General features: G+C 49.7%; 1 protein-coding gene across 2 annotated transcripts; it reads right to left on the bottom strand.

The window, feature by feature from the left end:
* Positions 1 to 5,072: 5,072 nt before the first annotated feature.
* On the bottom strand, positions 5,073 to 13,020 carry LOC146764661 (uncharacterized). Of its 2 annotated transcripts, none has more exons than XM_085564114.1 (3): positions 11,995 to 13,020; positions 11,779 to 11,849; positions 5,073 to 9,089 (listed from the first exon to the last, which is right to left on the bottom strand). In XM_085564114.1, the coding sequence occupies exon 3, from the start codon at positions 9,070 to 9,072 to the stop codon at positions 7,840 to 7,842; it is 1,233 nt and encodes a 410-aa protein (XP_085420240.1). In that variant the 5' UTR covers positions 9,073 to 9,089; positions 11,779 to 11,849; positions 11,995 to 13,020; the 3' UTR covers positions 5,073 to 7,839. The 2 variants fall into 2 exon arrangements, with proteins under 2 accessions (XP_085420240.1, XP_085420242.1); XM_085564116.1 differs by having other exon boundaries at positions 11,641 to 11,849.
* Positions 13,021 to 13,100: the final 80 nt, after the last annotated feature.

Consider the following 13,100-nt stretch of genomic DNA (forward strand, 5'->3'; position numbering starts at 1 on the left):
CAAACTCCCAAAAGTTAACAATGGGGAGTTGCCCAGCAGCTTACCGGCCTTTTGAAAGGGTCCAGGTGGATTTCACCGATCTACCTAAGGTTAGGAGATACAAATTCCTGTTAGTCATAGTGGACAAACTAACCCACTGGGTAGAGGCTTTCCCAAGCTCTCGAGCTACAGCCCAAACAGTGTCAAGAATTTTATTGGAAGAAATTATACCTCGATATGGGTTAGTAAACTACATTGATTCGGACCAGGGAACACATTTCACATCAAAATTATTAAGCAATTGGCAGATGCTTTAGGCATTCGGTGGGAATACCACACCCCGTGGCACCCCCAGAGCTCAGGACAAGTTGAGAGAATGAATCAAACATTAAAAGCCCAATTAACCAAATTAATGCTAGAAACAAGAATGTCATGGATAAAATGCCTCCCGTTGGCCTTATTAAAAAAAGGATAATGCCTCACTCTGAAATGGGACTTTCATCTTTTGAAATGTTATATAGGATATCTTATACCCATGGTATGCCTGTAGGGCATCCGAGATTAGAGGATAGACAAATACAACCAAACCTAGTAGCATTAAATAAGAATTTCAAAGAATTGCAACGGGCTTCCGAGATTAGAGGATAGACAAATACAACCAAACCTAGTAGCATTAAATAAGAATTTCAAAGAATTGCAACGGGCTTCCGAGATTAGAGGATAGACAAATACAACCATACCTAGTAGCATTAAATAAGAATTTCAAAGAATTGCAAAGGCAGGGGGTGATCATGCAGCACAGTCCTCTTGGCTTCTCCATACATAAAATGCAACCTGGGGACAAAGTGCTTGTAAAAGCATGGAGGGAATCTCCATTAACACCTCATTGGGAGGGACCCTTCATTGTTCTTTTGACCACAGATACTGCTACAGGAACTGCAGAAAAGGGGTGGACACACGCATCAAAGATAAAGAAAGTCAAACTCCAGGACCGGGCACCGGGAGATTTGAAGATAACCCTGCACCGGCAAAGTAAATGACTGAAAACATCTCGATCAAACGTTCTGTGCCAGAGTGTAACTATTATCCTCTCGTACATTCCCCTTGCGAATACTGTCATAAAGTTTGGGCCGTTCATCACTGAATTAGACCAAGTGGGTTGGGTGGGAGTGCTTTGAGCAGGAGTTAGACCTGACTATCCGTTTTCTTGAAATAGCCACAAGGCTGAGATCGTTTCAATTGGATTCAATAATCTGTTTTTTTCTCATATCAGAATGGATTAAGGGGGAAATTACAAGGAAAAGCTAACATTATTATTGTTGAGTGTCGTAGGTCGAACGTACCCTGCAGTGCAGACCCTGTTGAACGACACCATTGAGGCATTTTTAAACAAAGGTCTGCGGCTCGGCCTGAGCATGAAATCCTGGACAAAGATTCCTGCTGCCAAGAAGATGGATCACCCCGCTGCTGGAGGCACCCCATGGGTGCTGGGAATGGCAGAGGGATCCGAGCAGTGGGAGTAATCCTGGTGAGCCTGAGCCTATCCACGTGCCTCAAGGGGGAACCTGGGGATCAATACCCAGAGAAGTTACCCCTCACCTCATGGAACTGCAGCAGGCGTAAGCCTAATTAACAATATCTTGAGACAAACACTCAACAGGGGGTATACAAATTAAAGGGGAAATCAAAAACATACCGTGAAAACGACAGTCAGCTCATCAAGTGCATCGAAGGAGCACAGGGGAAATCTCAATTCCGGTTTGTAATGAATGTAACCGTGCTGTAGGGGTTGGGGGAAAGCAGGAGTTTACCTTTGCTTATTTCCAAGCTAACCCAGTGTGTTACAATCCGAATAAAATTGGTATGTGTGTAATGGGGGAAAAACCTACTGGGTGGGAAATAACCTAAAATATGAAAATAAGATACCTCTAGAAACTAGAGCCAATCATCCTGGACCTCTTAGGGGACCAGGATGACAGAATCTGTCTGCAGTATGACAAAACGTTTTGTTTCACCAAGGATAAAGAAGGGGTAGACCCAGAAAATAAAATAAAACAGGTAATGCAAGAGGTAAAAAGACAAGAAGCTGAAATGAGGAAAAAGAGAGTAGAAGAAGAAAGGCTAAAATCCCTAAGCGAACAGTATGATCAATTAGAAAAACAATACACAAAATGGGGATTGCCTACCTCAGATCAGAATCTCTTTGTGGATCTGATGCAGGAAATTGCCACAGAGCTGAGGTTGTCTAATTGCTGGGTCTGTGGGGGGCTAAAATCTGCAGAAAAATGGCCTTGGAGGGGTGAGGGTTTGACTCCTGAGCAACTACTAAAATGGGAAACTGGTGGGACCCCCAAAATAATTCAGAGGCCAGAGGGGTGGGTACTGGACCAACGAGTAATTGGAACATTCTGCCTTAGCAGAATATTCAGAAATCGTAGGATGCAATCCATGCGTTTCCACCCTATCTATAAATTCCACCAGCCACATCAAAGTCTGGCAGCCTGAAAGCCCTACTGGGTACTGGAGCCAGGAGAAAAAGGATAACTGTGAATGGAGTGACAAAATTGGGCTCTGCTGGTACAAAAACCCCGGAGCTAACCCCTATCGGTCAAACTAAATATTGGGATGAGCCTGAGAGCACAACAATCAGATGGAAAGCACCTAATGGATTACACTGGATCTGTGGAAAGAGCCTGAGAGCACAACAATCAGATGGAAAGCACCTAATGGATTACACTGGATCTGTGGGAAAAAAGCCTACAGTGAATTACCTCCACGCTGGAAGGGATCCTGCAGGGTAGGAATAATCAGACCTGTTTTCTTCACCCTACCCAGGTCAGAGAGTAGTTCCCCTTGTATGAATCCCTGAACCAAGAAAAAAGGGGCTTAAAGGAAAAATTCCCTCTCATTGGAGGGAAAAAAAAACGTGGGGAGAGGATGAATGGCCTGCTGAAAGGATCATTGAATATTATGGTCCTGAATATCCTGGTCCAGGATGGGTCGTGGGGATACCGAACCCCCATCTATTTACTAAAATGATAATAAGATTGCAGGATGTGGTGGAGATTTTATCCAATCACACTTCAGGTACTCTTGAATTATTATCCCAGCAACACTCTGAAATGAGAGTTTTTGTGTCTCAAAACAGGATAGCCATTGATTACTTACTAGCTGGAGAAGGAGGTGTGTGTGGAAAATTTAACGAATCTCAGTGCTGTGTGGAAATAGATGATTATGGGGAAACCATTACAAATCTAACCACAAAAATTAAACAAGTAGCCCATGTTCCAGTACAAAAGTGGAACTCACTTCTCCAGGCATCATGGTGGGGCCGTTTGTTTGATGGGGCTTGGTGGGAGAAAATATTTTCTTCATTTTATCTTCAGTAGCAGGAACCATATTCCTACCCTGTCTCATCCCCTGTTTTATAAGAATCATCCATTTGGTGGTACAAATAGCAGCTTTTCCCACAGACCTGGAACCTGCCCTTGGAAAAACAAATCAAATACCAAAAATAATGACACTGGGAGAAGAAATTCCTCACAGCAGGGCGGCTGAGGCTCTGGCAAAGACTGAAGGACGAATAAAGGGAAAAGAGCAAAACTACAAAATTTACCGAGAAATTCCAGATGTAGACTAGAACGGGGAAAATTAATAAAAGGGGAATAGAATGTTATTCTCTCTAATAAAGAAATCTTGGGGGTCAGTAGGAGTAGAAATTAGGGCGCGAATTAATGGGTTAATATAGAAGGTGGGGGATTGTGACGTGTAGTAAATATAATTCACGCCATTCTTTGTGTGAAATGTGTAACATTGGATACTTGTTTGATTATGCTCATTTGTGTTAGAAGCCCCCTCACCCTCGCAGGTGAGATCTGGTGTATATTGGAAATTGATTAACGAGTAAGAGGGTGGGGCTTGGTCAGGAGATGGGCAATGTCTGGAGAGATACGGGACCCGAGGTGCTGATCAGCGCGTGAACGACCCGGGATGGATCTCATGGAAATGCTCGGGCAGATCCATGGGAATGCAGCATTCCCATAAATTTCATCAAGGGATTCAACAACTCCGGACGCTGAATTTCTCTTCCTCATCACCAAAAAATAAAATCTTATTAACCTATGGACTCTGAATGGAAGTAAAGACTGATTGCTGAAATCTTAGCCCTCAGGAGGAATTTTCCCTCTAAAAACCGCCTGTGCCAGGCTGGAGGTGTGGGCATAGAGAAAACCTCTCCTGAGGCTGACTCCTTGTTGCACACCCAGGGCCAATCCCCAAGCTCGGCTCTGTGCTTTGTTTTTTCCGTGGCTGGCTAGATAGAATTTGACCGTTAATAAAACTATTTTCATTTTTAATTTGGCTGAGCAGATTTTCATTTCTAACAACAGCGAGGGTGGGAAGGAGGATCCTGGTAATTACAGGCCAGTCAGCCTGACCTCAGTACCCAGTAAGGTCATGGAGCAGTTTACACTGAGTGTCACCACACAGCACTTACAGGATGGCCAGGGTGTCAGACCCAGCCAGCAGGGGTTTAGGAGGGGTAGGTCATGTTTGACCAACCTGGTCTCCTTTCATGACCAGGTGACCCTCCTGGTGGATGTGGGACAGGCTGTGGATGTGTCTATTTGGACTCCAGCAAGGCCTTTGGCACTGTCTCCCACAGCACACTCCTGGAAAAGCTGCAGCCCACAGCTGGGACAGGAGCACTCTGTGCTGGGCTCAGAACTGGCTGCATGGCCGGCCCAGAGAGTGGTGGTGAGCGGTGCTGCATCCAGCTGGGGACAGTCACCAGTGGTGTCCCTCAGGGCTCTGTGCTGGGCCAGCTCTGTTCAATGTTTTTATTGACCACATGGATGAGGGGATTGAGCCTTTCATTAGTAAATCTGCAGATGACACTAAGCTGGGAGCGTGTGTCCATCTGTTGGAAGGTGGGAGGGCTCTGCAGGGAGGCCTGGAAGGGTTGGAGGGATGGGCAGAGTCCAATAAGATGAAGCTTAGTGAATCCAAGTGCCCATCCCTGCATTTTGACCACAAACACCCCCTGCAACATTACAGGCTGGAGATGGTGTGTCTGGTCAGTGCCCAGGCAGAAAGGGACCTGGGGGCACTGGTCTAAAGCCGGTTGAACATGAGCCAGCAGGGTGCCCTGGTGGCCCAGAAGGCCAATGGCTCCTGGCCTGGATCAGGAATGGTGTGCCCAGCAGGAACAGGGCAGTGATTCTTCCCCTGTACTTGCCCTGGTTGGGCAGCACCTCAAGTGCTGTGTCCAGTTCTGGGCCACCCAGTTTGGGAAGGTCATGGAGGACCTGGAGCATGTCCAGAGAAGGGCAGCAAGGCTGGTGAGGTGATTGGAACACAAGTCCTGTGAGGAACAACTGAGGGAGCTGGGGTTGTTTAGCCCAGAGAAGAGGAGGCTCAGAGGTGACCTTATCACCCTCTACACTCCCTGAAAGGTGGCTGTGCTCAGGTTGGGTTCAGTCTCTTTCTCCAGGCAGCACTGACAGAATGAGAGGTCACAGTCTCAAGCTGCACCAAGGGAAATTTAGGTTGCATATTAGGAAAAAGTTTTTCATGGAAAGAGTGATAAAGTACTGGAATGGTCTCCACGGGGAGGTGGTGGAGTCACCATCCCTGGATGTGCTGAAAGACAGACTGGATGTGGCACTCAGTGCCATGGTTTGGTTGAGGTGATGTTGGGGCATGGGTTGGACTCCATGATCATAAAAGTCCCTTCCAACCTCGTGATTCTGTGTGTGAATTCTGTGTGAAGGTATTGTTGGAATCACCAGCCAGTGATGTCCAGATAAACAGCGAAACAAATTTAAGGTAAGAACTGGGTAGATTTTCACCCAAAACTGACCCATGGGTTTGTACTGGGCAAAGATCAGCAGGTGGTTGGGGGTCCACTAGCAATCTAACACTTCCTCTCCTTAATTCGTGACAAACTAAAATTCAGGATCTGCAAAATCGTGCAATTTCAGATCCGGAGAGACACATTTTGCGGCGGCACAGAACCCCAGAGAGAACTGAGAGTGGGGCTCTTTTTTAAAATAACATTATAAACTCCTGGGCAAAGAGGCGCAGCTCTAAGTGGATATATCACGTTCCCTATCACCCACAGGCCTCAGGGAAGATTAAAAGATGAACTGGATGCTAAATCTACCTTCAGGGCATTAGGTAATGGGAGCACTGGGATGCAAATTTGGCAAAGGCCACTTGGTTAGTCAGTACTAGAAGAGCTGGTCCTGCCTAAACTGTGGAAGGAGACAAAGCTCCTGCCTTACACCTAGGGAAGGGCAGGGGAGGTCAGCGTGGGTTTCTTCCCCCGGGGGAAAAGGCAAACCCATTTGTGGGATCGTTGCCCAAGGAGCTGGGTGCACCTGGTGGGTGATTCAGGAGGATGGGGAGACCTGAACCTCACGGAGATTCAGCCTTGGGGGAAGGATCACCTGCAGCTGGAACTGTGTTACAGGAGGTAAAGCAGCAGGAGGGACACGAACCGACGAAGAATGAATTTTGGCAAGCAGCAAGAAAAAGATGAGGACAAATGTTCTTTATCCTTCCCCTGCCAAACTGTCAATCGTCCCCTGAGCCAACCTCCTGCTCGGAATTGCCCTTCAGAAATCCCTTAAAGCTGAGTCCATGTGACCCAATTCCCCCTCCTACTTCCCTCACTGGACAATACCTTCATAAACCCTACCTTTTACTCCTCCCCAAAATAAATTGGTTAAAAACTTGTATCTTCCATTTGAGCCTCCCTCGTTTTTAAAGTTGCCGCGTTCCTCGTTTTGGCTCTCAGACTCCCCAGAGTAACAAACCCTCCTCTACCCCGTGCAAAAGGCCTCCCCTCGTCCCTGCCTCCTCAGAGCACAGCCTGGCAGCCAAAAAAAGGCCGTGGAGTCGTTGCTCCAGCCTCACCTTGGGCCATTCTGCTGCCAGTGTGACCCAGCCACGGCGCCGGCCGCAGCGGCGGAGCCGGCGCAGCTCCAGCCAGGAGCGGGCAAGATCCTGGGAGGGGACACGACCAGTCCAGCCGGCCCAGGTTAGTCAGAAGGACATTCCATACCATGAATACACGGTATGGAATGAGACAGACGGGATAGATGAGCTCAGGGAGAGAGAAGGAAGGGGGCCCTCGTGATTTTCAACGCGTGCTGAATGCTGCTCCCCAGGAATGTCCCAGCACCGCTGCTGATGGGAAGCAGAGACTGACTTTTTCATTCCCTTCAGCTGCTGCGTGTGCTCATTTCTGCTTAATCTCTGCTTATTTCTCCCTTTGGCTGCAACAAAACTGCCTCAGCTCACCCTGCTTGGCTGTGCTCCACCTCGCACCCTGCCCTGTCCCGCTGGGGAAGGGAGTGAGAGCGACTGAAGGGTGCTCAGCACCCAGCCAGGGTCAAGCCACTGCAGGGAGGAAAGGCCAAGATCTCACGGACACATTCAGGACCTCGCCAGTGCAGGATGTGTCAGGTTCCTGGACTTTCCCAAGTGGTTCTACGGAAACAACGAGCTCCTGCAGGCCCCAGGTCTCTCCAAAACACGGCAGGGGAAGAGTGCCCTGGCCCTGGCCCAGAGCGCTCTTCACCTCAGTTATGTTGCTCGGATGCTGGCTTGGTTGTGTGGAGTTATCATTTATGCAAATTAAAAAACAAAAATAAAAAAGTTTAAAAGCTGGATGGTACATAAGGACAGTGGGAATGACACAATTCTTCCAAGGATGCTGCATTGCATCTCACCCACACTGGAGACTAAATTCTACTGATTTGGACCAAGCCGGATGGATCACCTATACTTAACCCAGAAAAGGAAATAAATATAAAAATAAATGCTCAATAAATAGCCGAATGCCTCATCACCTGATTAGTGACGTGAATGAATAAATGAAGAACATTCCCACAGTCCCCACCTACTATCCAGTGATAGTGCCAGGGCTTGGCAGACTCGGCAGGGGAAGAAGACTCCCAGCAGCGTGGGATGACCCCTCCTGGTGTCCCAAATGCCAGTGACATGCTCGGATCGTTTTTGGTGAGACCTGGCCTCCCGGGAAGAGGAGGGAGAGCCTCCTCTGCCGTGTCTGCATCCCAGCTGAGGGCAGAGCTGCTTCCCGTGCCAGGACTTGGATCCCAGCTCAGCCGAGGGCAGAGCTGCTTCCCGTGCCAGGACAGAGCTGCTTCCCGTGCCAGGGCAGAGCTGCTTCCCGTGCCAGGATTTGGATCCCAGCCCAGCGGAGGGCAGAGCTGCTTCCCGTGCCAGGACAGAGCTGCTTCCCGTGCCAGGATTTGGATCCCAGCTCAGCCGAGGGCAGAGCTGCTTCCCGTGCCAGGACTTGGATCCCATCCCGTGCCAGGGCAGAGCTGCTTCCCGTGCCAGGACTTGGATCCCATCCCAGCCGAGGACAGAGCTGCTTCCCGTGCCAGGACTTGGATCCCATCCCGTGCCAGGACAGAGCTGCTTCCCGTGCCAGGACTTGGATCCCATCCCAGCGAGGGCAGAGCTGCTTCCCGTGCCAGGACTTGGCCAGCGGGACACGAGTGTTCCTGGGCCCAGCCGGTCCTGCCACACCTTCCTGCCCCCACCCTCACCTCCCCGAGCCACCAGCGCCGCCCCACTCCAGTCCCCACGGGCATCAGAGCTGTCTCCAGCCTGCCCAGGAGCAGAGAGGTCACAAACAGGCACAGCATCCACGGCGGCACGCCAGAGCTCCTTCATCTTCCAAAGACCGGCGAGGTCACAGGCAGTCCCCGCACCCACGAGGACACCAGAGGTGTCTCGGCACGCTGAGGAGCCCGTTTGGCACAGGCACTCACGGCTTCTCTGGTCCTGAGGTCCTGTGGTGACATCCCAGAGGTCTCCAAGCTCCTCCAGAACGCTGAGGTGACGGCAGCCCCAGGGGCTCCACGGGGACATCCCGGGAGTCTCCCGTTTGCCGACCTGCGCCCACCTCCCAGGCTGGCACGGGGTCTCGGTGGCAGCGCCACGAGTGTCTCCAGGCTGCCGAGCAGCCGTGGTGTCACAGGCACTCACGGGGCTCCCACGGGTCATCCCAGAGGTCTCCGTGCTGCCAAAAAGCTGCAAGGTCACAGGCGGTGACATTCCGGGGGTGACCGGGGCTGCAAAAGAACCGAGAGGTCACTCGCTGCTGGAGCAGCTCCACGGGCACGTCCCGGGGGCTCCAGGGATTTGTGGCACAGCCACTCGGAGGGAGCAGCGAGGGCACAGGCAGGGACGGCTAAAGAGGGAAGGAGCAGTGCCAGGCACATCCTGGATGGATCCAGGCTGGTAAAGAGAGGGAAGGAGCAGTGCCAGGCACATCCTGGATGGATCCAGGCTGATAAAGAGAGGGAAGGAGCAGTCATGGGAACATCCTGGATGGATCCAGGCTGATAAAGAGAGGGAAGGAGCAGTCATGGGAACATCCTGGATGGATCCAGGCTGCTAAAGAGAGGGAAGGAGCAGTGCCAGGAACATCCTGGATGGATCCAGGCTGATTAAGGGAGGGAAGGAGCAGTGCCAGGCACATCCTGGATGGATCCAGGCTGGTAAAGAGAGGGAAGGAGCAGTGCCAGGCACATCCTGGATGGATCCAGGCTGGTAAAGAGAGGGAAGGAGCAGTGCCAGGCACATCCTGGATGGATCCAGGCTGGTAAAGAGAGGGAAGGAGCAGTGCCAGGAACATCCTGGATGGATCCAGGCTGATAAAGAGAGGGAAGGAGCAGTCATGGGAACATCCTGGATGGATCCAGGCTGATAAAGAGAGGGAAGGAGCAGTCATGGGAACATCCTGGATGGATCCAGGCTGCTAAAGAGAGGGAAGGAGCAGTGCCAGGAACATCCTGGATGGATCCAGGCTGGTAAAGAGAGGGAAGGAGCAGTCATGGGAACATCCTGGATGGATCCAGGCTGATTAAGGGAGGGAAGGAGCAGTGCCAGGCACATCCTGGATGGATCCAGGCTGGTAAAGAGAGGGAAGGAGCAGTGCCAGGCACATCCTGGATGGATCCAGGCTGATAAAGAGAGGGAAGGAGCAGTGCCAGGCACATCCTGGATGGATCCAGGCTGGTAAAGAGAGGGAAGGAGCAGTGCCAGGCACATCCTGGATGGATCCAGGCTGATAAAGGGAGGGAAGGAGCAGTGCCAGGCACATCCTGGATGGATCCAGGCTGATAAAGAGAGGGAAGGAGCAGTGCCAGGCACATCCTGGATGGATCCAGGCTGATTAAGGGAGGGAAGGAGCAGTGCCAGGCACATCCTGGATGGATCCAGGCTGATAAAGAGAGGGAAGGAGCAGTGCCAGGCACATCCTGGATGGATCCAGGCTGGTAAAGAGAGGGAAGGAGCAGTCATGGGCACATCCTGGATGGATCCAGGCTGATAAAGAGAGGGAAGGAGCAGTCATGGGAACATCCTGGATGGATCCAGGCTGGTAAAGAGAGGGAAGGAGCAGTGCCAGGCACATCCTGGATGGATCCAGGCTGGTAAAGAGAGGGAAGGAGCAGTCATGGGAACATCCTGGATGGATCCAGGCTGATAAAGAGAGGGAAGGAGCAGTGCCAGGCACATCCTGGATGGATCCAGGCTGATAAAGAGAGGGAAGGAGCAGTGCCAGGCACATCCTGGATGGATCCAGGCTGATTAAGGGAGGGAAGGAGCAGTCACGGGCGCCCCACGGTGACACCCGAGCCTCTGTCACCTCCCTCCCCTCCCGGCCGCCCTCCGCACCGCCGCTGGGGAGGGAAGGGGAAGGACCGGGACCCCGATCCATCCCCGGAGGGAAGAGCCGGGACCCCGATCCATCCCCGGAGGAAGGACCGGGACCCCGATCCATCCCCGGAGGGAAGAGCCGGGACCCCGATCCATCCCCGGGGGAAGGACCGGGACCCCGATCCATCCCCGGAGGAAGGACCGGGACCCCGATCCATCCCCGGGGGAAGAGCCGGGACCCCGATCCATCCCCTGGGAAAGAGCCGGGACCCTGATCCATCCCCGGAGGGAAGAGCCGGGACCCCGATCCATCCCCGGAGGAAGAGCCGGGACCCCGATCCATCCCCGGAGGGAAGAGCCGGGACCCCGATCCATCCCCGGAGGAATGACCGGGACCCCGATCCATCCCCGGAGGAATGACCGGGATCCCGATCCATCCCCGGAGGAAGGACCGGGATCCCGATCCATCCCCGGGGGAATGACCGGGACCCCGATCCATCCCCGGGGGAATGACCGGGATCCCGATCCATCCCCGGAGGGAAGAGCCGGGATCCCGATCCATCCCCGGGGGAAGAGCCGGGATCCCGATCCATCCCCGGGGGAATGACCGGGATCCCGATCCATCCCCGGAGGAAGGACCGGGACCCCGATCCATCCCCGGAGGAAGGACCGGGACCCCGATCCATCCCCGGAGGAAGAGCCGGGACCCCGATCCATCCCCGGGCAGCAAAAAAAGAAATAAAATAAAATAAAATAAAATAAAATAAAATACAAATCCGGTAGGGAAAAAGAAATCCGGTAGGGAAAAAACAAAAGAATTTACAGAAAATATTCCAGTATTTCGGAATGGGGAGGATGAAGGCGGAGCGGAGGGAGAATCAGGGGGAAAAAAGAAATATAAAAAAAAAAAATCCGGTAGGGGAAAAAGAAATCCGGTAGGGAAGAAACAAAAGAATTTACAGAAAATATTCCGGTATTTCGGGATGGGGAGGATGAAGGCGGAGCGGAGGGAGAAACAGGGGGAAAAAAGAAATATTAAAAAATAAAAAATCCGGTAGGGAAAAAGAAATCCGGTAGGGAAGAAACAAAAGAACTTACGGAAAAGATTCCGGTATTTCGGGATGGGGAGGATGAAGGCGGAGCGGAGGAACGCGGCTCGCCGGCGGCAACTGGGGGAAAGAAAAAAATATTTTAAATAAATATTTCGGTAGGGCGTGATGGGGAAAATAAAGGCGGAGCGGAGGGAGAAACAGGGGAAAAAGAAATATTAAAAAAATAATAATAATCCGGGAGGGAAAAAACAAAATAATTTACAGAAAATATTCCTGTAGGGCGAGATGGGGAGGATGAAGGCGGAGCGCTGGAGCAACAAGGGAAAAAAGAAATTTAAAAAAAAAAACTTCCGGTAGGGAAAAAAAAATAATCCGGTAGGAAAAAACCAAAAAAATCCTACAAAAAATATTCCTGTGATGGGAAAATGAAGGCGGAGCGGAGGGAGGCGGCTCGCCGGCGGCAATACTTAAAAAATATATTTTAAAAATATATTTTAAAAATATATTTTAAAAATATATTTTAATTATATTAAAATAATTTTTAAATTTTTAATTTAAAACGGCGGAGCGAAGGGAGGCGGCTCGCCGGAAGCGGGGTGGGGAAAACAGGAAAAAAAAATAAATTTAAAATCCTATATTCCGGTAGGGCGTGATGGTGAATATTTAGGCAGTTTGTTATAGGTACATAATTTTAAATGGATTTTTTACGTGTAAAGTAGATTCGTTGTAAATATACAGTTTTTATTTCTGTTGTTAATTAAGCTTGGTGGGATAGCTGATATAAATATAAAATTTGGTTTAAAAAAAACATAAATTTTTTTTTTAAAAAGTTTTTTAAAAAGTTTTTTAAAAAAAAAGTCATAAAAAAAAAAGTTTAAAAATAATGAATTGGTTATAAAAATAGGAATGCAATTAGAGGAATAAAATATAGAGTTAGGACAATTACAAGATAATAAAAAGTAAAGAATTATGGACATCCCGATGCCCTGGGACACTGAGTCAGGAAACTTGGAGAAATTCCTTTTTTCTGATAAAAAAACCGTAAATTCTTCTTTTCTGCGAGATTTAGGTGTTCTTCAAAGTGAATATCTCAATATTTAAAAAAAAAAAACACTCTTCACACACACGGTTTCTATTTTAATTTTGTGCTGGAACATAAAATTATATTTAACGCACTATTTAACAGAATTAATCCAGCACAACTTTCTAACATTACACGTATAATATTTATTGTAAAATTTGCAAAAAGCCAACCATAAAATCTGAATTTTTCACGATGTGCTTGTGCCAAAAGCGAATTATAAACTTTTTATGGGATCTCCACACCTGCTCCAGATGCAATTTATAGCATTGGCTCTGGGCAAATAT

Source organism: Lonchura striata, chromosome 32 (genome assembly GCF_050655825.1).
Source record: "Lonchura striata isolate lonStrDom1 chromosome 32, ASM5065582v1, whole genome shotgun sequence".
In the NCBI taxonomy this organism is placed as follows: Eukaryota; Metazoa; Chordata; class Aves; order Passeriformes; family Estrildidae; genus Lonchura; species Lonchura striata.